Below are 26643 nucleotides of genomic sequence, written 5' to 3'. Positions count from 1 at the left end.
CTTGAAAGCACATAAAAATACAAGGATCTTTGCTCAAAATTAAGCACCACTGAACATCTGAGACATGTCATAAGTCATTATGCCATGGACTTCTCCCCAGTCATTCATGTAATTGCACTTGTAATATAGGACATCCCTCAACATGGACATTTTCTCACTGAAAGGCTTATCATATTCCTGGGAACTAGACCTATGTCTCAGCACTCTGATCAATAATCAACTCAGTATTCCATTTCTTTCTTTCCTGCTAGAACACTTCTTTCTCTTCTCTGAACAGAATACAAAGCTATTTTAAAATGATGAAATTGTGCTAAGGATACACTCATTGCTTTGGAATAAATGTGAGTGAACTCAATATGGCTGAATTGTGAATTAAGTTTGGTGCAAGTTTCTACACATAGCTTTCAAATTCACTTTGTTAACAATTAACCTTTAGCAAACTGTGCCAGAAAATGTAAAGCAGTTCTGTTTAAATTAGTTAGTTAAAAGTTTTTCAGCTACTTGAAATAATGCAATGACAAAATGTATGTATTTTATTTGAAATTCTATAAAAAATTACAGCACAATGATCCCACCTTTCAGTTATGACATCAGTGCACAGCCAAGTCGAGTTACATAAAATAAAAGAGATCACAAAGTTAAAGGCCCATAAATCCTTGTCATCTGTTGGAAGGCACAACAGGAATTATATATACATCCTTAGTGGGCTACCAATATAGTTTTAGTGTCAATATAGCATTACTACTCATATGCATACAACTTCTTGCAGATGATGTTGCTGATTGGGGGGAAAACTTGAAATGAGCAGTAACCTTTTCTGTAAAATAAAAGTTCATTGAATATGTTATGTCCTCTCCCCCTTAAAAATATTTACCAGGATATGCTTTGCTTCTTCTTATCAAATAGGTATATTATGTACATACACAGTGACAGATAGGGGGAAAAGTGAATAGTGCAACAGTCAGTTGTACTTATTGCTTTCATATACAACAGGTATCATTTTGTTTTTGTTGTTTACCTTCCAGTCATTTCCAGCTTATGGTGGCCGTAAAGTGAACCTATAAGGGGATTTTCTCAGCAGGATTTGTTCAGCAGAGCTTTGTCATTGCCTTCCCCTGAGGCTAAGAGCATGTGACTTGCCCTAGGTCACAAGTGGGTTTCATGGCTGAGTGGGGAATTGAACCCTGGTCTTGTTGAGTTGCAGTCCAACACTTAAACTAATATGCCCCACCTGACTCCCTGATAGATATGATACAAACAATAAAAAGATCTAAAATCAATGTAAGTCAGTTTCATAGCTGAGTGGTATAAAGGCCTGACTTCAGTTCTCTATGGTCCAATTTTCTTTCCACTACACCATATTTACTCTACTGTGTACTCATACATATATATTACCAAGCTATTACATTATTTGGTCTGTTAAAAATACAGCCTATCCTGCATTCCTGAGATGGAAACACACTATTTTAATTCATTTCATATGTTAAAGTCAAAATGAAGCCAAAAAGAATGGGACAATGGGAATGATGAAAATATCAGGACTCTTGTGCTCATATGATCAAATTCACTTTGTAGTTATGGGCTTCTATTTTGTAACTCCAAATTATATGATGAGCCCAATAGCAAAATTCTATGCATATTTACTTAAAACAGACTGGGAATACTCACTGGAATATGCAATGATAACTTGACTGTTGCTGGGGTGGTGGTGGTGGGAATAAGAGACAGAAAAACAACATATAAGGAAATAGAATGTAGCATCCAGAAAAGAGTACATGGTTGACTATCCATCTGAACAAAAGCTCTCTGTACTGCAACCATGTATTGCACTTTAGCCTTCCTAATGCTTACCTTGCTGTCCCAGAAACCCACAGAAAGAATGCAATGGCCTCTTTTGATAAATTTTCAAACAATACTTGCATGCAAATAAATCAAGCTCATATTTGAAATCAGATGTTAGCTATATGAAACAATATTTGGGAAGATTCTCTTCTTCAAGCCATCTCTTTTACATTAATCTTTGCTTTTAAGTATATCGAAATCCTGAGGAGGAACTCTTAAGAACAAAGTGAGATACCCACTTTTTTTTTCTTTTTAGAGAATATGTGGTTGCTATTATATAGCCCTAGCTACAAAAGTAGTGGCTGTAATCCTGCAGGGGGAGACAACGACATACATTTCCACCAAGACAGAAACAAATCCCATTGCCCCTTTCTGAAAATCCACCTGCCTATGGACACCACGCCAACACAACCACACAGTGGCCAGTGGAGAGCAGGGGGTGGCAGCTGAGAAGTGTCTGAGTCATAACCAGAAACACAACGACATTATCCATCAGAACCTCTGGAAGACCCAAGGAGATCCTGGAGGAAACTTCATAATTGAGCATCTGGCAATAGGGCTGTAACCACATTCCTCTTAGCTGCTTTCTATTGGCTGCTGCATAGCTGTGTTGTAAGGGAGAACAGTAAGAGACAGGTCAGTTTTCACAGACTGGAGACTGCTGCATGAGGGAGGCTGTGAATTCCTCCCTCTACAGCCATAAAAAAAGACATACATCAGTTTACATTGGCATATGTCACTCACAAGATGCAAGTCATTAGAATAGCTTGTTTGCCGATCAAATGCCATAATCCTGAATACACCTACTAGGAACTATGACTGTGTCTTGCAAAGTATAAGCTATGATAGCAGAGAGATGTCCAAGCTGTTATTCTTGATTAGCCGCATTCTTTCCAGCTCCACAGTTATCAGTAGCCTCATGCAGTATGTTTTTTACACTACAATCTTATGGGTTTTTAATACCACTGTTTTTAATTATGCTTGCTCCCTAGCAAAGATGTTTAGGGTTGTATACTTAATTCTGATATTTTCTTTGATTGCTACCGTGTTTTAGGTAACATCAAACACTGAGGAAAGTTAAGTATCTTATTCAGCTTTACAAAAGTCACCTATTAACCCCAACAATGTTAAATGTAAATAAAAACAATGGATAAATATACACTATGAGCGTGTATACTGCACAGAGCTGTATTTTTTAAATGTTGATGACTTACTCAAGGTAGAACCAGAGGACAGTACTTCCTGAGCATTGGTTTGATTAAGAAAAGGTTCTGAGATGAAAACATGTTCCTGCCTCTCAGTGTCAGAATAGGTGGTTGGTTCTGTTGTGCTCTGCCTACCACTACTGGGTGTCATCAGAGTCTCAGTTACTACCACATTTTGTCCTTCTGATAAATTGCTTAAGGGAGCCTTCAGGTCAGAACTGGGCACAAGGACCCTCTCCCTTTCTCTCACCACAACATATTTTGAATCTGGGAGGTCTGGAAAAGCTCCAGCAGGCATATCCAATACATTCTGTAAACTAGAAGCTGGAGCAAGCACTCTCTCTGTTACAACCACATTCTCCGTAAACTGAGGGTCAAGGATTACTGTTGGGGGTCTCGCCCCATAAGATGTTTCTGTTACTACAACATTGCTGCTACTAATTATAGGGTCAGGTATGGGCCTAGCTTGCTTCAGGTTAGATGTAAATTTTGTCTCAGTGACTGTTTCCTCAGTCACGGTTCCTGAACCAAAGCGCTCTGTAGGTTTGGGTAAATGGTAGCTTGGCCCTGAAGCATAGGTTTGTTCTGAACTTAGAACATTCTGCTGGTGCAAGTATTGTGCATCTGACTCATTCACTGTAAGACTAGGACTTGCATTTTTTGGCACTTGGGAGCTGAGCTGCCCAACTCCCATGCCTACATGTTTGCCCATACAGATCTCAGCAAGAGTCTTAAATTTATCTCCCAGGTCATCCAGGAAGTGCTCATCGAAGTCATCCTCAATAAAGCTGCAGCAGCCAACTGAGCCACGGGCAGAATCCTTCTCTTCATCCTGAGAATAAACTAGTAGGCAGTCTTTTGCAAGTTGTGTTTCATCCTCATCAGCAAAAGCATCAGCTTTCTAAAATGTGGAAGAACAAGAACTTTGGGTGTTCAGAAGCTGTAATTTCTTTGAATATAAACACTAATTTAACAAATCCTTTCAAACTACAATGCAGTTCATGTTAACATTTTAGGTTTTAATCCAGAATGATACATGAGTATCCCCTTGTCTTGTAGGCTGTATACCAGAAGAGGGAATCATGCAGCCCTCCAGCTGTTTTTGTACTGCAACTCCCAACTTCAAGCAGCATAGCTATGAAGAATGCTAGAAGTTGAAGTCTAACCACATTTGAAGGACTGCTGTTTACAGCAGTTTAATTTCCTGTAAACCATGAACTACAAAGTTAAACTTTGGCAGCAGGATACTAGGGAACTGAAAACATTTTATTTAATGCCTTTTCAATATCTATCTATCTATCTATCTATCTATCTATCTATCTATCTATATTTTGCCAAACAACTATTTTTACACATCAGCAACTTCTGATAATATGTTTTATTGCCTTTTATAATTCCTTAAAAACCATTTTCTTTTCAGACATATAGACTGTCTAACTTAGAACTGGTATATGCTGAAATTTAAACTATTATTTATATATGGCTACAATAAATGGTAGCTGAATATTTCAATTTGTATGTATGGTTCTGAAAGCTGGATAGTGAAGAAAGCTCACAGGAAGAAAATCAACTCATTTGAAAAGTGGCACTGGAGGACAGTTCTGAGGATACCATGGGCTGCCAAAAAGAGAAATGAACTGAACCAAGAACAAATCAAGTCTGAACTGTCACTACTGTGAAAAAGATGGTGAACCCCCCAAACCTAATAAAAAACAAATCATTATAAAAAGAAGAGTGAAGAAGTTTAAATGCCTCAGAATGAAAAGTGAAAATAAAAACGTGGACTAAGAAAGCATGTTTCTCAAAGGCAAAATCTTACCTCATTGAAGTAACTCCTCAAGAAATCTTCATTCACAGTGCCTCCACTTTCCATGGCTATAGTTCTTCCAGCACCTAGTGTCATGGTTCCTCCTGCTGCCAAGCTTCCTGTAGCTGCCATGCCACCTCCGGCTGCTGTGGCTGAGGTTCCTCCTAATCTCATGCCTCTATAATCTGCCCCAGAAAGGAGAGCCGTTTGCTCTTCCCTGCTGATGTACTGGTCTCTGAACACAGAAGAAGAACCACCTCCACCTCCTCCTGCAGCTGCTCCTGCACCGGTCGCTCCTGCTCCTACACCTGTTGCTACTAGTCCCATATTAGAGGCTGAATTGTCCAATGCTGGGGGAGCCCCGAGACTGAGAATTGCCTAACATCAAAGACAACAATTAAAAGTGTAAAAGCTGGAATCATCAACACATACACACATGACACACCAGACTGACTAGCCAGGAAGCAAAACTCATTTGGCACCACAATACTGAAACATATTGCCAAAAGTTTCAGCTATTCATTTTCCTCCCAAGCCTCTTTCAAAATAAAAGGACTCAGAGACTAGCAGATCCTCAAGTCAATGGGAATCTCTGCTGGTTAAGTGGAACAGCCATACTAGTTTTTACAGTTGCTCTACAGAAATTAATGTGAGATTACCTTCTTCACATCCTGAACCTGCCTGTGGATATGTGGAGTGAAAAATGCAATTCTATTCATTTCTATTCAGAAGTAAGTCCCATTCATTCCAGTGAGAGTTACTCCCCAAGTGTAATGTGAGTGCATATCAGACTTTAGCTTGGTCACACTGATTTAAATGGATTTATCATCAATTGACTATGTTTAGATTTGTATGCCTAGTCACTTCATACTCTCACACCAATACCTTCACAACCATATTAGTCTCTCTCTTTTATTCAATCTCTCTCTTTTTCTAATTCTGCAAATAAATTACACTATTAGATTTATACTGATATAAGACAAATGCATCTGTGTGATTTTTACCATGCAATCAGATATCTGTCTCCTCAGAAGTACACCCCATTGAATTTAGTGGGGGATTGCTCCCAGATAAGAGGCTAAAGGACTGGAGCCTAATAATTTATTCTTAACTCTCTCTAGAATAAAAGTTTAGGCTCCACTTCTGTGCACTTAGTAGAGAATATGTTCCATTCAATTTACTGGGCAAGATTAGTGGGAAACTGAAGTAGGTAGATGAAGAAACAAAGCAAAACACAAGATACCTTGTCTTCAGGAGCTGCCCCCTCACTGTTCCAGTTTCGTAACATTTCTTCGCTGGTATCAGGTATTGCTACAAAACCTTTTCCAGTGCCTGATCCAAAGCCACATGCCAGCAGTAAGAGAGGCACAACTATAAAGGAACAGTCAAAAGAAATTGTGTTTACGATTATCCATCTATGTTAGATAATTAAATATTCCATAATCAGTTCAAAACAATATACTGCTTTTAATAAACACAGCCATTTCATAGAAACACTGGGGTATGACAAACAGGCTGCATATCAGTCCTGCTAGCTCCACACATTTTAACATTCCAATGAAATGAGAACAACTGAAAATGAAGCTCTAACATCAGTAAATAATCTCCATTCTTTTCAAATGCCTCACTGTTAAGCAGATAATCAGGACTGCACATGCTCTCCAATATTATCATACAAATATCTAACCTGTTATTAGGTATAAAACCATGTTTCTTGAAAGCCTCAGAATTAGTTTAGCCAGTACATAAAACATGATTCTAGCCTTTAAGACTGTGAAGAAGGGCTTGAAAATAGATAAATGTGCAACTTGTAAAATTACAGACTCCAGGCCAGAGCCAACAAATGTTACTTCTGCAAACTCTGGACTCCCCTGGGCAACTCATGGGAAAATTTGTCCAAAGAAGTTACTTTTTCAACCTCTGCTCCAGACGAAAGGCAGAACAATATTCCTAGCAATTAGGGAATAGGGTTTTTGATCCTTGGAAGTTTTGTATAGCTCCCTGTTCCTAATGCTGGTTAACAGAAGCAGAATTGTGCCAGATTAAAAATACACACACAAGTAATTTTCACAGATTATACAGTTTGCAGAATTGCAATTTTTGATTATCATTATTTTAATGTGCACAGAACATAGTGCCCTAATCCTGTCTTGCTAAACCCAGTTTAGAAGGCTTCTGGCTGCCCACCTAGCTTTTCTGCTAAACTGCTGGATGACATTTCTTAGAATCAGAAAAATGCATTTTGTGGCAAGAGATAAAAAGAAATAAAGAGCATAAGTTCTAAACACATCAAAACCAAGGATAAGCTAAGTGTTCATTACACTTTGTCCCATGTTCCTCCTAGTATCATATAAAAGCCCCAGAAAGTGAGTCACTTTTAAATCCTTTTGACTTGAATAGAATTACGACATGAAATTAAATCCTGCTAAAATCATGAGTATGTGAGAGCATGCAACTGCCCAGTTCAGGGCCATCAATGACAGCTAATCAGAATTAATGCATATGGCTGCCACTAGCTGAGACAATATGCCTCTGTATATAAGTTGCTGGAGAACATGAAACAGTTTAGTTTCACTCCCATCCTTCTGACAGGATTCCCATAAGCCTAAATTGGCCACTGTGTTAACAGAACACTAGACTAGACATGCCACCAGTCTAATTTACTGTGGATCTAATGTTCATAGGAAGAAGCTTAACTATTGTTGGTTTGTGCTTAGAGTCTATTTTTTTATTAAAAAAACTACATTGCAAGCCACTTAATGAAGGAACAATTCTGCCAGAGGCTCACGGGAAACAAAGCATTAGCTACAATTCTGAGTTTGTAGAAAATACTTTTATGGCAACACAGGCTAGGAATTCTAGGAGCTGCAGTCTAAAAAGTAACACTTCTCAACTCAGTTTTCAATGTTTACAGAAAAAGAAGTTACTTACGCAGCAGCAACAATAATGCCAAAATGATCAGTGCAATTGCTGCGGGTCCAAGGACAACGGAGGAACCAACAATTGCTTCTTGGCAACCAGCACCATCTACACAATCGCAAACCTGCACCTTTAGGATCTGTGGTTCAGGACAACTCAAGCCTTGGTTATCTTTCACTAAGAGTGGAACTTCGTATGTTCCAGGATTCACATTCTGTGGCACCAACTGTGCTCTAGTTCCTTTGCAAGAAAGAAAACAACAGTGACAACAACTAAGCTATAACAAAGGAATACAAGAGGGTGAAATAAAATCCATCCTTTCAATTAACAAAAACAACAACCCATTGGAATATTATGAGGAAAAGCACTGATTTCCAGGTTACTTGTTAAATGTTCTAAAGAACAAAGTCATGCTATGTGAAGACACATCTGCTCTTTTGTGATTGATGGAAAACACTATGAAAACTGCATTCTTTGTTTTAGAGTTTAACGTTAAAATTAATGCATATTTGATTTCTCTTATTTAAAAACAAAAATGAACTGGATTTTGTATAACTACAAAAGAAGGGGGGAAGAATGGGGGACGTATATAGGAAATAAATGTGGTCTAGACATATATACTTTGGTATTCACCGTGGTTTGGTTCCAGGACCACCCCTGAATACCAAAATCTGTGGATATTCAAATACTATTATATAAAACAGTAGTAAAATGGTGTCGCTTATATAAAAAGCAAAAATCAAGGGCGGGGTACAGACGGGCAGGGGAAGACGTCTTGGAGGTGTATTCTGCTGAATACGGAGCCTCCAGACCGCCCGCCCCGGGGGCGTGGCTCAGGTGTATGGGGCTTCCACATGGGGGGCAGTGAAGACGCCTCACCTGGGGCCGTTTCTGACCCGCAGTTTCCATACCGCCGCCTCGGAGGACGCTGCAAAGAGAGAGGCAGCTTCCGCACGGGCGGCCAAAAACGAGGCTTTTTTTTTCTTTTGCCGGCTGGCGGATGCGCAGCTGCGGTGCTCAGCACCGGCGGCAGAAAGCCTATGTGCACATTTAAAGCGCCCAGGCCCCTTTAAACTTTATCCCTCGCCCTGCCCAAGAACAATGGTGGTCTCCTGCCAGCTGGTGATCAGCTGGTGTTGGCATCCTTGTCCGCTTGCACGTTGGTAGTGTCACCAGCATCATGGATGCCTCCTCTCCTTTGGTCCCCACGCTCTTGCTGAATCTGCAATGCACAGCCACAGCTGTCGCCGCTGCCACCGCTGTTCCCCTGCCATCCCCCATCACCTCCCTTGTACATATGTAAATATTTAAAGTTTTAGGGGTTTTTTATTGTTAGGTGAAAATGGCACAGGAATGTGTGTAGGAGTTCACTTTAAATTCCAAACTTTCCCCAATTCTAGCAGCGCATGTGTACATGTTGCTCTAGGGTTAGGGTTACGAGCATTAAAATAGAGTGCAGCTGTACTGCAGCTTCCACATCTGCATGGCATCTGACGCTCTAATTAGAGCCTCGGTGCAAACTGCGCATGTTCCAGGACCCCGACTCATTATGCGACGCAGCAGACACGGAGCTTTTAAATGGGCAACTTAAATTAGCGGCGTAACAATTCTGGCGTACCGGTGTAAAAGCTTCTAGACGGAGCTGCGCAGGTGCGCAGTATATAGAAAAGAAGCGGGGAAAAGCAGCACCTTTTTAATGCCGCTTCTTCCCGCTTGGGGTGTGCGGGCAGCGTGTTCATGGCGGCATTCAGGTAAGGGCCGTCTGAAGGCTATACCTTCATGACGTCATGAACACACCCCTTTTTGCCCGTCTGTATCCCACCAAGGTTTCCTTTTTGGAATTACCATATATACTTGTTTATAAGTCGACCTCATGTATAAGTCGAGGGAAAGTTTCAGGGTCAAAATCCTGGATTTTGATATGACCTGTGGATAAGTAGAGGGTAAAACTTAGGGGCCATGAGGAAGGACGGAAAGGGGGAAATACCACTTCTGTCCCTCCATCTCCTTCTCTGGACCTCTAGGAAGCAAATGGATTTAAATGGAGAGTTGTTTCCACAGGAAGCAAAGGCTTGCAAAATGCACCAGGTAAGTGCTTTTCAACGGGGAGTTTTCACCATAGGATGCAAAGGCTTGCAAAGGGACCAGGGAAGTGCTTTTCAATGGGGAGTTTTCCCCATAGGAAACAAAGGTTTGCAAACGGACCAGGGAAGGAAAGGCTTGCAAACGGACTGGGCAAATGCATTTCAAAGGGGAGTTTTTCCGATAGGATAGGAAGCAAAGGCTTGCAAACAAACAGGAGGGGGAGGAATTCAATGAAGACTGGGGTATCAGGCTTACTTGCTGTAAGACCTTACTAAGCACCATTGCTGCGTTGACCCTTCTATAAAGTCTACCCAAGATATTAGGGGCAATTTTGGGGTATAAATTTGAGTATATATGGTATGTGTGAATATTTTTAAACCATGGTTGGTTGAATCCATGGATACAGAGGGACAACTTTATTAAGATAAGCTAATCAGATTTCCAGAAACACATTTCTAGGTTTTGAACACTATAAAATACATGTTCACGCATAGTTAAAACAGTAGGCCTTCTGAGCATTGACTAATAGTTAATGTTTATCATTCCAAGTCTAATAGCAACAGTCACTCAATCTCTGTTAAATGTGTGACACTGCCTCTTACCATCCACCTGGCCAATTATCCATCTGTATGACATCCTTTCAGAGTCATCAATGATAGTGAAAGTAAAAGGGCCACCATTTGGATGAGTGTCTCGATCCTCAGCAGTGACGTTAATGAACTTTGTATCTGTACAGACAGTTGTCTCTCGAGTCACTAGAGTTGGACAGTGGTCATTAAAATCCTGTACTTCAATTACAATGGTACCTGTGGCTGTTTGTGAAGGGATGTCTGCAAAATATGAAAGACAAAACGTTGGTATTTTTCAATGAATGACTACAAATCTTTTCAAAGGAATTTATTTATTTCCTTGACATGACAGAAAGTTTTAATATGAACTCAGTATTTGGAGCTGTAATGTTGGAAAGCATGGTTGGAAATAAGACATTCTGTACTTGGGAACACATTTGCTTGGAAATGATCTGGGCTCTTTTGAACAATATATTTATAGTTCTGATTCCAATTTAACTGCCATGGTTCCATCCTATAAAATTTGCTGAGTGACTTGAGAATTTTAAATATTGCTCTGTAAACTGCAAATCCCAGGATTCCATAGAATGTTGCCACAGCAATTTAAATGGAATCACAGTACTATAACTGTAGAGTGTAAAAGACTCGTAAACTCATAGAATTTGCTGCTTTAGTGTTACTTCATTTATTTAGGCTCTGTAGACTAAAAGACAGCTGTACAAGATTTTGGCATCAGGAAGTGCAGAACCATGTCAGTGAAGCTGAACAGCAGCTTGCACCATACTAATACACAACAGAACAAAATGGGGATGTGGTACCATATTAGGCATTCAATCAAGATGATGCTAGCAGCAGATTTGCAACCCCGAGTTCTCATTTATGCATTGTTCTGGAGGAGGAATAAGATTAGTTTATTCAGAGCAGAGGAAGAGAATCTCACTTTCAATTGCTGCCTAATATGCCACACTTCAAATGAGAGTAGGTCCCTGAGTATCTCCCAAGGCCTATGTAAATATCACAGCATTCTGAGGGAGGTGGAGGGAGCCATGTGGAGCAACCACAAACAATGGCTAGTTAGTAAGCATAGCTTGCACTTTCCAGATCAGCTAACATACTGGATAGATGGCCTTTAGTATGCCATGAATGAAATGTTGATGGATTCTTAAAGAAGAAGAGAAAAGGTAATCAACTCACCGTTACTTATGGCCAAAATTGTTGCAGTGTAAGTACCATTGAAAACAAATGGTGATTCATAGTCTGGCACCTTAATCAGTTTAATTTCAGATGTTTTGGAATCTATTATGAACCAGTTTGCAACATCCTTATCTTTGGCATACCTGTGAAAATTTTACACATGTGTTAGAATGTTTACAGAAATCAGAATATAGAAGGCATTTTTGGTTCACAGTCACACAAGCTTGGTAGTTCTGGTAGACAGTAAAACATCTTCATCTGCTTTTTCTTTGTTTTTTGCAACATCTTGGAACTTATTGTCCACATTTAAAAATTATGTGTCTGAAATAGGAGTGCAAGGCAAGATATGCATCTACAGTTGTGGACACCTCCCTGTGAAAATTGAAACCCACCTATTGTTGAAGCCCCATCATAATGGGACACATGCCCCATTATGTTCCCCCTTTGTTTGCCGCTCACATATAAGTGCAGACGCGAATTCCAAGGCTGTGCAAAAGGGGGGTGTAAATGTATTTCATCCTTCTTGGAGGCTTCCTGCAGATAGCTGGCTGACACTATGGGAACAAAATGTTGGACTTGATCCTCCTCTGGTATGACCTGGTATAGCTCTCACATAGGAAATATCAATTAGTTTACTGATTGTTACAAACTGATATGACAAAGAAAGGAATTTCACCTGACATTTTCTGCTATCCTCCCAGTGTCTTCATCATAAGCTTGAAAACTCCCAATAATCTGGTCGACTGTCATTTTTTCATTTCTTTTAATCACCAATGTTTGAGGCTTAAATACAGGGCCTTCTCTCACATTTTCCACATTTATTTTAATTGGAATTGATTTTGCTTGAAAACCTTGATTAATAATTGATTGGTGATATGCTGCTTTGTTAGCAACAACAATATTCAAGTCAGCACTCTTCAGGTCTTCATAATTAATTTCCTACAATGACAACAAGGAAAAATTAACTCAAATGAGAATATGCATACTGTAAATTCTAAATTGAAGAATGAATAAATGTTCCATGCTTAAGACCTTCCTTGATAAAAAGAGTGAATTTGGCTTGAACTATTCCAAACAAACCCACACTGCAAACAGCTGTACTCCACTCAAACAAATTAGTACTCCACTCAGACAAATGCTGGGGAACATTCTCTGGATAGTGTTGGACTCTTATTCCCATCAGCTCCAGCCAATGTGGTCATGACTGAAGGATTATAGGAGTAAAAGTTTATCAAAAACTGAAGGTAGTAAAAGTTTATCAGCAACTGAAGGGCTGATGGTCCTCATCCTTGTTCTAGCAAACCAACTGCAGCCAAACCAAACTAGTAATTTCAGTTTCATTTTCACTTATCAAAAATGCCTCATGGTTTGGCCTTCAAAAGCCTCATGCAATTTCACTTGACTTCTGACTGTTTTTGACCACAAATAGAAGCCCCAATATGTCTTTAATTTAGTAGAACATTACAAAAATATTTTGGTTTATTGTTATTCATATTGACATAATAAAGACAAATCCATATCATTTAAGTTTTCTTCATGTTTTCTATTCAAACTGTTCAGTCATTAAATAGTAATCCTATGTAATATAAGTAAAGCAAAGCAAACAGCAGGCTGTTCACTGGCATGGAACTTGTATGTAATTACCACCACCCACATTCACTTCTATAAGTTCCCATTTCCAGATTTTTCAAAATAGGGGCAGAATACCTGTGTATGCATGCCAGTAGATGGAATCCAGTGACTGTCCTGGGAAAGACCTCTGTTCAGAGCTTGGAAAAATCCAGAATCCACCAGCTAATCTGGCCATGGGATTGCTAGTACAAAAATTATTTTTCCTAACCTCTGCTCTGCCCACGGTCCTGGAAAACCGCTGCCAATAAGAATAGTCAACTCTGGCCTAGATAATTTGATTTGCTATAGGATTCTGTTGTATAGTTATTTATGGCCTGTTACAGACTGCCAGAATAAAGCTGCTTCGGGTCTCTTTGGAGGTATGCTATTTAAATGATGCATGGGTCCTAAGAGTCTGGAGGTCGCGCCAAAGCCACACTCCATTCCTAAGCACTGGAGTGCAGCTTTGGTGCAGCTTCCGGATTCTTAGGATGCATACATCATTTAAACAGCATACCTCCAAAGAGACCCAAAGCAGCTTTATTTTGGCAGTCTGTAACAGGCCAAAGTGCATAAACTAGAGCAGTGATGGTGAACCTTTTTGAGGCCGAGTGCCCAAACTGCAACCCAAAACCCACTTATTAATTGCAAAGTGCCATGTTCCTCTGGCTTTCTAGTAAAAAACTCTGTGCTGGGGTGACGGCGCATGTGCCCACAGAGAGGGCGTGCCATAGGTTCGCCATCACTGAACTAGAGCACAGAAGGATTGCTCCCCTGAACTACTTCCCACTCACCACCAGAGACAATGCCAAGAGATGTAATGTAGTAGAATCTAAGTTTTACTGCACCCATTCAAGCAATCTTCATGTGTAAAAGAAGTCATAAGTGTATGGGACAGGTGTTCTATATGCAGAGGGCATCCCCAAGCCTCTTAATAAGAAACACTAACCTTAACCAGTGTCAAAATGCCTTCATTGGTTTGCTGATCTGTTTCTATATGGAAATAGCCTCCTTCATTGCCAGACAAAATTGTGAACTGTGCCAGCCAGTTATCGGAGAATTCCTCATCTCTGTCAAAGGCCTTCAATCGCATAATTTCCACATTAGCTGTATTTTCCTTAACACTTCCTTCATACTGCAAACAAACAATCCTTTTAGTATTTCATCCAATTTATCAGGGCAGAAAGGGAGTGTATTTGTGCATAACCACAAAACAATTTACTTTACCGTGTCTTTTTCAAGAACAGGAACATTGTCATTGACATCCAAAATCTTGATCTGTAGAGTAGTCTGCTGACCATTCCCATTTTCTTTTCCATCTTGGTCTTTTGCTTCCACAATTAAAGTGTAGCTACTTTGTGCCTGAAAGACATGTACCTTTGTAAGAAAATTCAGTCAAGTGCCACAGCTCCTGCTCCAACCAAAAACAGCCAGGGGGAAAAAGGTTGCAACTAATCTATTGATTGAAATCTTTTCTTCTATCTCAGTCACAGCATCATGTTAGAACATTTTTTTTGCCATTTGCTGCTTAATGGTGATGCAACAAAGCAGAAGTAACATACTCCAATAGTCAATGCATTGGTCCCATTTAAAATTCTGGAGTAACCTGGGACCAATAACTAGATTTTGATGGATTAACAATTGAATTTAGGTGTTAAAGCAGTGGGTACTTAAACTTTGGTCATTTAGATGTTTTGCAGTTTATCTCCCAGAAGTCCCAACCACCATGGCTAATGGTCTGGGATTCTGAGAGTTAAAGTTTAAAATACCTGGAGGACCAAAAGATGAGAAACACTGCTTCTGTAGCTGGCAGTGAGCTATATTTAGACATCAGATTATTTATGTTTGGTCCAGTCTAGCATTCAGTGGAGTTCCTTCTGGACTGGCAGAAGGAGGCAGGGAGGTTATTTTTGTAATTCTTCCCTCCTCTTATAGTGCCCCCCATGTATCCTGAAAAGTTATTTTGGAGATTTGAAGCAACATGACAGGAGATAGCAGGGACTGTCTTCCTATTCCTTTACTCCACCACTGGATTGTGGTTTAAGAACTTCCAGGAACCTTTCCAAGGAATGAAAAATTTGGATCCAACCCAGTGTTTGACAAAGGCAATTGAAAAACCCATAAAAGCTCACCCATAAATGCAATTCCAGATAATGTAAGATAGATAGTTATTAAAAGATAACAAGAAAAGGGTACCTCTCTGTCAAGTTGGAAGACAGCAGTCCGAACCTCGCCTGTTGCTTTGTTAATTATAAATGCTGGAGGCTGATCAGGTTGCTGTGAAACAATCCTGTAAGCAATTTTGGAATTAAGGGTACCAGGCTCATCTGCATCAGTTGCAGTTATCTTCATCACAACAGTACCTAAAAATTCAAAGAAAGCACTGTCATAGAGTGATGCTGAAGGTTTCCAAACAATCTACCACAAATAAAACATTTCGTTTGAATACAGGTGCTTGGTCAAACAGTGTGCACTAGACACCTAAATCCTAAAGATACTTATCCTGGTATATACAGTTGTCCCTCCCCATCCATGGACTTCCTGTTCGCAGTTTTGAGTTTCCACGAACGGCAAGCCAGGCAGAAAAAAATGGTGGGAGTTCTCGTGGTGCGCACCACCACCATAGTCAATGGGGCTTGACTATCTGCATTTTTTCTCATTCACGGGGTGATGATGGTCTGGAACAGACCCCCCCCCCGTGAATGGGGAGGGACGACTGTAATTGTCACTCTCACTATTTACTGATTGACTGATTTTATTTATATCCTATTTATATCCTATCTTTCTTGTAGTATGGTTCCCTAGATGGCATAGAAAACATTATAACAAATATACAGAAAAATCTATGGGTACAAAAGCTAAAAAATAAAAACCTATTAAACAAAAAAAAACCACCCCTATATTAAAACCACTAAACTAAAACAGTTTTAAATGTATCAAAACATAGCAAAATAGGTAGAAACATAACACACCCTATTGGTGGATCATTACATATAGGATTCGACTATGAAGAAATAAACTTTAAAACTGAAGTATGAAATATAAATAATTTTTTTTGGTCCAGTTTAAAAACAATGACAACTTAATAAACAGAACAAAACAGAAATAAAGTCACTCACAGTAAAATCTATATGGAACAAACAGAATATTAAACACAAAGTTAAAAGAAATTGTATGACCTAAACAGAAATTTCTTACTTTTAACAGGGACATTAGACTTAGTTTCAGTCATTATCCAGTTCCAAAGTGTTAAGCTCATTCTATATTTAGGGTGCCACAGTCAAAAAGGTATTCTTCTATGTTCTCCCATTCTGCATTGCCTTGACTATTGGAACTTAGAGGAGTTCTCCTTCAGACTTCAGTTCTCAAGTATCATATATACTTGTGTATAAGTCAACCTCATGTATAAGTCGAGGGCAGGTATTGGGGGCAAAATCATGGATTTTTATATGACCTGTGGATAAGTTGAGGGTCCAACTCAGGGGCATGTAACAAAGGATCTAAATGGAGGGGGGAACACCACTTCGCTCGCTCCTTCTCCCTCTCTGGACCTCTCCCAAGGGTCACATGCAAAGTGTGGACACAAACCTCCAATTTCCCTCTCTTCCCTACAACCTTCTCCAAGGCTGCTGACTTGCAAAAAAAGGAGACACAGGCCTGTTACAGACTGCCAAAATAAAGCTGCTTCGGGTCTCTTTGGAGGTATGCTGTTTAAATGATGCATGCATCCTAAGAATCCGGAAGCTGCACCAAAGCTGCACTCCAGTGCTTAGGAATGAAGTGTGGCTTTGGCGCGACCTCCGGACTCGTAGGACCCATGCATCATTTAAATAGCATACCTCCAAAGAGACCCAAAGCAGCTTTATTTTGGCAGTCTGTAACAGGCCACAGACCTCCAATTTCTTTTCCTTCTCCACAACTTTCCCCAAAGCTGATGGCTTGCAAAAAGGGGGACACAGACCTCTGATTTCTCTCATCTCTCTCTTCCCCACAGCTTTCCCAAGGCTCACAAAAAAGTATTACTATACTGTATATATGTCTACCTAGGATTTTGAAGCCCATTTTAGGGTTTAATTTTTTCCATTTAAAGATGAGTATATATGGTAGGTATACATAGGGAAAGGTGTTCCTTCAACTATCGAGTTCCAAACCATTTAGGACTTTCAATATCAACACTAACACCATGAATTCTAACCAAAAGAGAATTAGTAGATAAACATTTATTTGAAGCCTGTTCAGACATTGCAAACTTGCAGACACGATGCCATCAGAAGCATGACAAGAACATTATACATGTGGGAAGGCTGGGTGCACTCTTGCACTTCATCATGACTGGGGGCCAGGTCTGAAGAAGTACATAACCAGCTGCAAACAGAAACATAGCATATCCTGTCTATCCCAGCCTTATTCATGCTGTAATTGCAGCAGTGTGTAGGGAAGCCTTCAAGACAGCATTTGGCTTGCAAGCAAGCGTTAAAAATCCTCACCTTCTCTCTGCAATAGTACAGTTAAAGATTCTTTCACCCCATTCTGCATTATGAGTATTTAGTCATGAACACACATTAAAATTTTAGTCAAATTCACTTCCCTTTCTCCACCATGACTTTTGGATAGGTGTCATGAAATGAAAGATAATCTGTTTCCCCCCCCCGTTTCATCTTGTGGCTAATGCTGATTTACTTTGCACTAGATCTTTTAGCATTTTCTCATATCCATTATACCAACCTATCTAAATTCAAATGTCTGTGATTTTCACAAATGTTTTTAAATCAGTGAAAACAGGTACACATGGGCAGAATCTGAAAAACAATTAGGACTACACAAGTTTCAAATGGGGACTGAAGAGACAGATACTTAAGAGAAATACAACAAATTCAAATTAGCTATGCAATATGAAAGTGGCTGCTGAGTCAGAATGAAAATATAAATACATTTCTAGGACTTACCTATTGTGGACAGTTCTTCAACAGAACCTGAAAAAACTTCCTGTGAAAATACTGGGCTGTTGTCATTTATATCCAGAACTTTAATTCGTAGGTCTAATGGTTTTTCCAAGTTTGCACCATTTTGATCCAATGCGTATCCTTTCAGCTGGAATAAAAATGCATAAATAAGTGAAAGTAAGGTAAAAGCAGCCATAACATTGGAAAGTATGCTGCTTGCTTGTTTGCTCATTCATTTATTCATCTTCCCCTCAGAAAATGGAAAAAGTCAAGATATGGCAATTGGTACGAATCCGAAGGTGCTTAATGGGAAAAAGTCCATTTGCTTCACTTACATGCAACATTGGTGTTTGTTCCCGATCAACTATTCCAGTTATGTTCAGGTCTCCAGTTTTTCCATTAATCACAAATAACTGATATGGTGGTTCTGTGACTCCTTGGCCAGAAATGGTGTAAGTAATAACTAACCCTGGTTCACCTTCACGATCAGATCGTATCTGCAAAGAACATGAAGAAGAAAAGTTCAGTGGCAATTGGTCGGTGCAGATTAAATATTTCTGGAAAACAATGCAAATACTCTTTTTGAAGAAAAAAAAAACCCACAAGATGAAGCTGTGTGTAGCTCTATATTTCTTAGATATTTAATATGTTATAAAGCAGTATATATCGTGAACACATATCATGCATAAAACATTACATAATTTGAAAGTTGCTAACATATTAAAAGGTCAGTGTAGGTTTACTAGAAAATTAAGTAGAGATCAGAATTTGAAAATTTTATTTTTTGGACTACAGTTCTTAGACTGAGAACTATTGCCAAAAACAAACAAACAAACAAACAAAAAACTTTTTAAAGCTCCCACATGTGTGACAGAACAGCCAGAGGTGCTCAACTAGATCACAATTCTCTCTCTCTCTCTCTCTCTCTCTCTCTCTCTCTCTCTATATATATATATATATAAATAAAACAATTACCATATTTTCCGACGTATAAGACAACTGGGCATATAAGACGATGCCCAACTTTTCCAGTTAAAATATAGTTTGGGATGTACTCACCGTATAAGACTACCCCTCTTTAATTTAGAGATCATTTAGATATTATGGAAGAGCACCAGGGCATTGTTTTTTTTGGAGCACAGGTCCAAGAAGCCCATAGCCAACATGACTACTGATTTTTCCAACCCCTGAAAAGCTCCATGCTTAAGGTATAGTAAGTGAGAAAGTGTGCAATCCTCAGAAAGAGTAGGTGAGGTGGCAGAATGGGAGAAACAGATGTCATAGATAGGGATATGTATTAGGGAAGAAAGGCATGAGAGGGCTTAGAAGTAAGTACAGTGAGTTTGTGCAGGGGATGGGACACCTACTGGCACCAATATTGTTTCATTACATAGCTGGCACAATAGAATAGTGACAAAGAAATATCTTCTTCCACAATAAGCCTATTCCATACCAGTCAGGCTTTCATGTATTTGTAACTTACTCTAGCAATTGGATTCTTTTTGAAATTGTCACGCTCTTCCCAGATGACTGCAGGAGGGACAATCCATTCTCGTTTTTGCCGAAGTAGGCTGTTCTTACTGACTTGCTGGTCATTTCTGCCACCAAGAATCTGTCAAGAAACCAAATTTCATTTGTAGCCCTTTGGGAATCCAGTGAAAATTTTGCCAAGTGCACACATACTGAAATACAGATTAACAGCACAATCCTATGTGTTTTCTCAGAATTAAATCTCACTATGGCTAATGGGTCTTACACTCTAATATAGCCTCTATAAATCTGGCACCAACCAGATGTGTATGATGACAATTCCTATCATTCCCAGAGATCTTGGAAATAGCCATGCTGGTTTGCAATGATAGAACATGTAGTTCAATACATCGGGAGGGCACAAGGTTTGGAAAGGCTGCCCTAGTAAGTATGCCTGAATTGCTATAGCATATGTGATTCTATGTACATTTCAGAAAGGGTTACATCCCACCGAACCCAGTGAAACATATTTCCAAGTAAACCTATCAATTGTTTATTTACTTGCACATTCAATAAATCACTACAGATAAAGACATATTTAAATAATGTATTCTAAAAAATACAGGTCCCAGAGATGTTTAGACAGACTGCAGCAGTTAGCAAATGTACAGGAAAAGAATCTCTCAAATTAATACCAATACAGGTGTTTGTGTGTTGAAAATACACATGCACCAGGAATAAGGTGGAGTCTGCCTATCCTCTTTGACACCAGATATGTAGTAGTAGTAGTAGCAATAATAATAATAATAATAATAATAATAATAATAATAATAATAATGTTGACTTTAACTTGTCTATTTTCTATATACAGATTCTAGAACATTTTGCCACATGGATGGCATACAGGTTTTGGGCACAAATCAACACAAAACAGTACTTAATCTTTCCTGAAGTGTCTCATGTGTGTTCTGTGATACCATTTTCCATACCCATTCACCACCACTGGTTCAATGGCAAATCACCCAAGCATCTTTTATGCCACTTATGTGATACACAAAAGTTAATCAATAGTAGCTGATGGTGCCTGTGTTAATGAGGTGGTGAATCCACCCTGGGTTTTAGTTCAGACTCTACCTAATTTGGGGAAAGAATTCAGAAACTTTGATAACTTCTCCAAAGTATGGAAAATCCAAGGCAGTTTCGCCTGTGACATGCGAGACACCTGCCACCACTGCAGCTAGCAATATTTACAGAATGGCTTTTCTATTCACTACAATTCCATACAAACTTATACCTCTAGATGGAGTCCATTTCCAAAGATAACACAGCTCTGCAAAAAACAAAAACAAAGACAAATTAAAGTTATACATGCACATTTAAAAAGCTCAGAACAACAACATGGAGCCCTGGTGGCGCAGTGGTTAAATGCCTGTACTGCAGCCATTCACTCAAAACCACAAGGTTGCGAGTTCAAGACCAGCAAAAGGGCCCAAGCTCGACTCAGGCTTGCATCCTTCCGAGGTCGCTAAAATGAGTACCCAGACTGTTGGGGGCAAATTAGCTTACTTGCTAATTAGCTTACTTGCTGTTCACCGCTATGATCTTTGGAAAAGCGGTATATAAATAAAACAAATTATTATTATTAAAACAATATGGCATTGTACATCACTGCAATGGCAAATTGCAATGGCAAGGAAATCCAATAAATATATTTCTTCCCACTTACTAAAAATAAAAATAAACAAAACAGAATTGTTAGTCTTAAAGAATTTTTTTATTTACTTTATTTATTTAAAAAATCAAAGTATGGTTTTAGATTTAAGATCCATGAAACAGAATACTTCACTAACTTTTTGCCATGAACAAATACGTTCTGAGAATTCTGTCTTTGAACTCAGGGCGAGGCTGCAAGATACAAATAAAGTCTGCTGCCAAAATGGCAGCCCTCTGCTGAGTTCATCCTCTCCTCCTTCTGTAAAGCCCAGAAGCTGATTATGTGGAGCAGGAGCAAAAGAAAGTTGAATGAAATCATATGCAGATATTTAAGTACAGCCGGCCCTCCATGTTCGTGGGGGTTAGGGGAACAAGACCCCGTGGATGTAGAAAAACTGTGACTACTCCCCATCCCTTCTCAGGTGGAATAGCTATCTTCCCCAGACAGCTATCCCACTGGGAGAGGAGTGAGAGGAATCAATCCTTCTCCCTCTTTTTTTGATGTGATAGCTGCCTGGGGAAGACAGCCACCCCATTGGGAAAGCCACAGGATTTGGCACACACACCCTTCCCAGCTTCCCCCTGCCTCCTGGGCTTTGTTCCTGAGGGGGGTAGCCTGAGAGGGAGGAGGAGGAGGAGGAGGAGGAGGAGGAGGAGTGAGCTTGCACATAGCCATGACCTCACAAATAATCAAAACCATGAGTGTCAAAGATACGAATATGGAGAGTCGACTGTATACTGTTCTACAAATTATGCTGCTTCAGTGCAGATAAGAGAAGTATTTGGGAAAACACTTATTACATTTTAAAATACATATTCTAAAACAGGGGAAGGCAGAATGTAGATCTGAATCTACAAATATATTCTTTTAATTCTCTTTTGTACCAAACTCTGGCTGGTGGACTGGGGAATTCTAGGAAAGGAGGCCTGACTATGTTTTTAAAGTATCTTCTCCAATGTGTGGTCTAGATATGTTTACAAACAGCTTCTATAATCTCCAGCTCGGCTGGGAAGGCTGGAGGTCCAACATGACTGGAGGGTATCAAGTTGAGGAAGGTTGTTCTAAAACTTTATCACTGATTTCTCTAGTCTTTTATGGCAATCAACAAACCTCACTCATACTTTATCTCAGTAATAAATTCAGCAGCCTTGTAAGGTAGAAACATATTATTATACACATTATAAACAAAGACCAAGATTACAGTGGTCAGCTAGTGAATCTAGCTGAGTTAAGCCTGACTTTATATTCAACACAGTTCATTTCTCAGACTACAATCAATCTTATGCACTTCTGTTAGGCTACATATGAATGAAGCAGTCACTGGAGGTAGAGGTGCTTGTGTGAATCCAATGCAAATGCCAATCCCACCAAGAAATCCAAAAGACCCAAATACAACACACATATGTAACTCCAACTATGTATGGCAGGCATTTCTGCAATAACTGAGCAAGCTAAGCTGTGCTTAGGCACTATCCAGAAAAAATATGAGCAGTTGAATAGGAGAAATATGCTTTTGGGACCTACAGCTCCTAGAATCTACATGGATTGCACATGCTGGCTGGAATTCTGGGAACTATCATTCCAGAAGGTAACTTTTGCAGGCTCTGACAAGCTGATAAGAGAGCCAGAATCCACACCTAACATCAATGGGCAGCTGCCAAGGCCCCATCATCCCAGCAAGGCCCAGTAGTACTTGAGCCCCCGCTCTGTCTAAATATTTCTGTCCAAGAATCCCAAGCAGTGCCAAGCTATCAAGCTACCTTTTAATTTCCCACAATGCTCCTTACTTAGTATTGCTATGTGGTATTGTAAAAAATTAAATGTACAATCTTAGAGCATTGGCACTGCAGCCACAGAAACCTGCTAGGGCCTATTTTATCCAGCCTTCCCCTCAAATCCTGACTTAGACCCAAAATCATAGCTCATGGAAGAGCATAGTTACTATCCTCAAAAATTAAAATATATAAAGAGGAAACTACAGGAGTCACACTGGACTGCACTGAAGCCTATGAAGTCCAGCATTCTATTCCCACAGGAGCTGTTCAGTTGCCTCTAGGAAACCCCTAAGCTAGACATAAACGCAACTATACCCTTCCTCCTTATGTTCCCCAGAAACTGAGATACAGAGGCTTACTGCATTGGCCCTCATCTCCAAGAATTTATTTAATTGTTTTGGGAGAGTTTGTTAGGCATTGTTACATCCTGTGGCAGTCAATTCCACAGTTTAACCAAGAGCTGTGTAAAGAACTTGGTACAGTCGGCTCTTCTTATACACTGATTTTTTATACACGGATTTGAGCATCCATGGTTTGAAATTATTTTTTAAAAGGTATAAATTTCAAATATCAAATCTTGATTTTTCATTTTGGAGTTTATCGTAGCCCTGAAACAGGCCCAGTGTGTTCTAAACGTGCGTGTGGGGGGGCACGCACAGAACGGGATGGGGCCAAGAACCCCATTTTATCGCATGCTGGAATGCCGCTTTTGCCGCCGGGTGTTCCAGTTGCGTCCCCGTTCCGTCCCAGAGGGCGCCATTTCTGAGAACTGTTCTCAGAAGCCTTCTTTGAACAAATTTTGTCAACAAAAACCCATGATAGGGTCATCTTAGGTCATAAATGACTTGAAGGCACATTGCAACAAGTAGGCTACATAAAGACTAGATTTTAGAAGATCTAGTATGGGTTTTTTAAAAACAGCAGTTTGTGTTGTGTTCAACATTAATTATAATAAAGAATTGCGTTAACCACTTTTCATTTATTCAACACTGATTTTGCTGTATGTGCATGGGCCTTCTTATCCCATGAATTTCATAGGGTTTTCTTAGGCAAAGAATACTCAGAAATATAGCCAGAGCAACTGGTCTTCATTAGCAGTCTCCCATCCAAGTACTAACCAGGACTGATCCTGCTTAGCTTCCAAGAACAAATGGGATCTGGTGCCTTTAGAGTATTTAGGCTCTTTATTTTGATTACATTCCTTTTAATAAGGAAGTTCTCTAATCACAAATATCATATTTATGACATGGCATAAATATGTCACGACAAAGACAGACTGTAAATAAAAAAGTAGTACTTATACCTTCTTCTTTATTGTTTGAGATGTTGGGAAATACATTTTATTTCCAGTGTTTTTAGCATGGAAAGACACAATGCCATCACGGACTCTAAAGGCAGGGAAATATACCATCAAAGAAACTGGCAGTATACATTCATTGGCCAGCTCCCTGCCCTCCATGATAAGTTCTGTGTATTCACAGTAAATCATTGTTTCTCAAGTCCCAGCAGGTATCTATGATACATTTCTAGCCCAGGGGAGGTTTCTGTTCCAGGGCGGATTTCTTTGTTTTGTGTGCATTTTCTTTGTCTCATGTCAAAGCCTACCCTGCCCTTACATTACAAACAGCCCTGTCATATCATAGTTACGTCTGATTCATGCCTGTTCCCAGCACTGTACAGGTCTAGGGAAAGCTTTCACACTTCATCTCAAAGTGGAAGCGCTCCAAGTGCATAGACCTTTGCACATAAGCAGCACTTAGAACTCTGTTGATTACAGACATTTCTTTTGCAACAAACCCAGGCTTGACTTCAGCTGGATTTCAATCTTAAAAATCAAGCTCTAAAATGGAGCTCAATATTGCAATCTGCGCTACCACAGTAGCTTTACAGTGATACAAAAATGAGCTCTTCACATAAACTGTCATACAGAATCACCCTTTCTTGCAAAATTCCACTGTGTAAAAAAATACTAAAAGCATTATTACTGATAAAAAGACGATTTCTAAGACACACTACAACTTCTCATCTCTAGAATGCCCTTATACACAATATTTGACTTAGAGTGCATCCACATTGCAGCAATAAAGCAGTTTGACACCACTTTAACTGTCATGACTCAACACTATGAACATTTGTCAGAGAGCTCTAGCATGCCACCAAATTACATATCCCAAAATTCCATAACATATAGCCATGGAGGTTAATTTGGTGTCAAAGTGCTTTATTTCTACAATGTAGATACACCCTTAATCTTTTTGTTCCTTTTTACACTCTACTGCTTCTTTAATGGGAGCAAGAAGTCAAATGTAGATTTGCATTTAGTGCCAGTTGAGATCTACTCCTAATGCAAATGCCAGTTTCTGAAAATGAATTTTCCTCAGAACTGTAGGTGAGGGTGTGATGGTTTACTTTTGTCTGCAGTGATCCTGTAGTTATGAGCTTCCTTCGGTTGATATTTGCATTTAAAAACAAATCATGCCTGTTAAATACAAAGCTGCATTTCATACCATGTTCAGTTTGGATCTAAGAAGCACTTTTGTATCCTCCTGCCTTCTTCTTCCCTTTTTTCTTTTACTTTCCACCTTAATGTATCTTACAACTGTGGAGTATCTTTTATTACTATTTTTGTGCAAAATGAAGCCATTTTAGCTACTTTAAAAACAACAATTTATAGAACACCGCAGATTATTAGTTGCTGTATATATGTGAACATGCAACACAGGAATAATGCAAATAAGATAGTGCTGGCTACAGCTACCTGTTGAGTGTATAGTTTGTTGTATGCATGGGTTTGCTGCCATTAAAAGCAGGGATGTGTTGACTGGCAACTCCCCAGGTGTGATTGGACTGTATCTTCCACCAGTCCAAGCCAGTACAACCAGTGGTGAGTGATCACAGGACTTGCAGTCCAACATTATCTGGGAGACCACCAATTGCCTATCCCAATGTACGATGGGGAAAGGCCCTGATTACTCTCCTATAGGAAGGAATCTGACAGACTCATCACCAACGGAGGAGGAAAATGTTTGCTAATCTCCATTGGCAAAGCTCCAATGTTTTTGACATTCTTTCACTTCCAAAGATGACAAAAGTGTCATGGTTTTCAATGGTTTTAATTGTAAGATTAACTGGTAAGATTAAAACACATGGGTTGGACAGTTATCACCAACGAAAGAATAACAGCAATCTTCCCTGTAATTTCAGATGTATAAAAGTAGCTCAGAAATATGATTATACAGAAGACCCTCCCCATTTGCTGGGGTTAGGAACAGAGGACTCCTGGGGAAGTGGGGAAAACGCAAATAAAAAACCACTACTTTTTAAATCTGGGAAAACCCCTCTCTAGGAATCTCTTGGTCCTTCAGTGCAACACTGTAGTCAACATCTAGCTCCTACAGCGCAACTCTGTGGTCAACTTCCAGCAAAATTTATTTGGAGGACCTAGAGCAGTGATGGCGAACCTATGGCACACATGCCAGAGGTGGCACTCAGAACCCTCTCTGTGGGCA

At 39.6% G+C, this 26643-nt stretch overlaps 1 protein-coding gene across 1 annotated transcript; it reads right to left on the bottom strand.

Moving 5' to 3' along the window:
* Nucleotides 1-510: 510 nt before the first annotated feature.
* On the bottom strand, nucleotides 511-24623 carry LOC149317272 (desmoglein-2-like). Its single transcript, XM_089518365.1, has 15 exons — nucleotides 24438-24623; nucleotides 20940-20975; nucleotides 19659-19787; nucleotides 18511-18672; nucleotides 18179-18323; nucleotides 15429-15595; nucleotides 14460-14594; nucleotides 14182-14367; nucleotides 12298-12560; nucleotides 11622-11764; nucleotides 10461-10688; nucleotides 7786-8013; nucleotides 6098-6225; nucleotides 4867-5232; nucleotides 511-3948 (listed from the first exon to the last, which is right to left on the bottom strand). Exons 1-15 carry the CDS (start codon nucleotides 24621-24623, stop codon nucleotides 3004-3006), a joined length of 3447 nt encoding a protein of 1148 aa, XP_089374491.1. The 3' UTR covers nucleotides 511-3003.
* Nucleotides 24624-26643: the final 2020 nt, after the last annotated feature.

Source organism: Sceloporus occidentalis, unplaced genomic scaffold (genome assembly GCF_023333645.1).
Source record: "Sceloporus occidentalis isolate IW3139 unplaced genomic scaffold, rSceOcc1.0.p SCAF_3, whole genome shotgun sequence".
Taxonomy (NCBI): Eukaryota; Metazoa; Chordata; class Lepidosauria; order Squamata; family Phrynosomatidae; genus Sceloporus; species Sceloporus occidentalis.
This window is presented reverse-complemented; position numbering and strand designations above follow the sequence as displayed.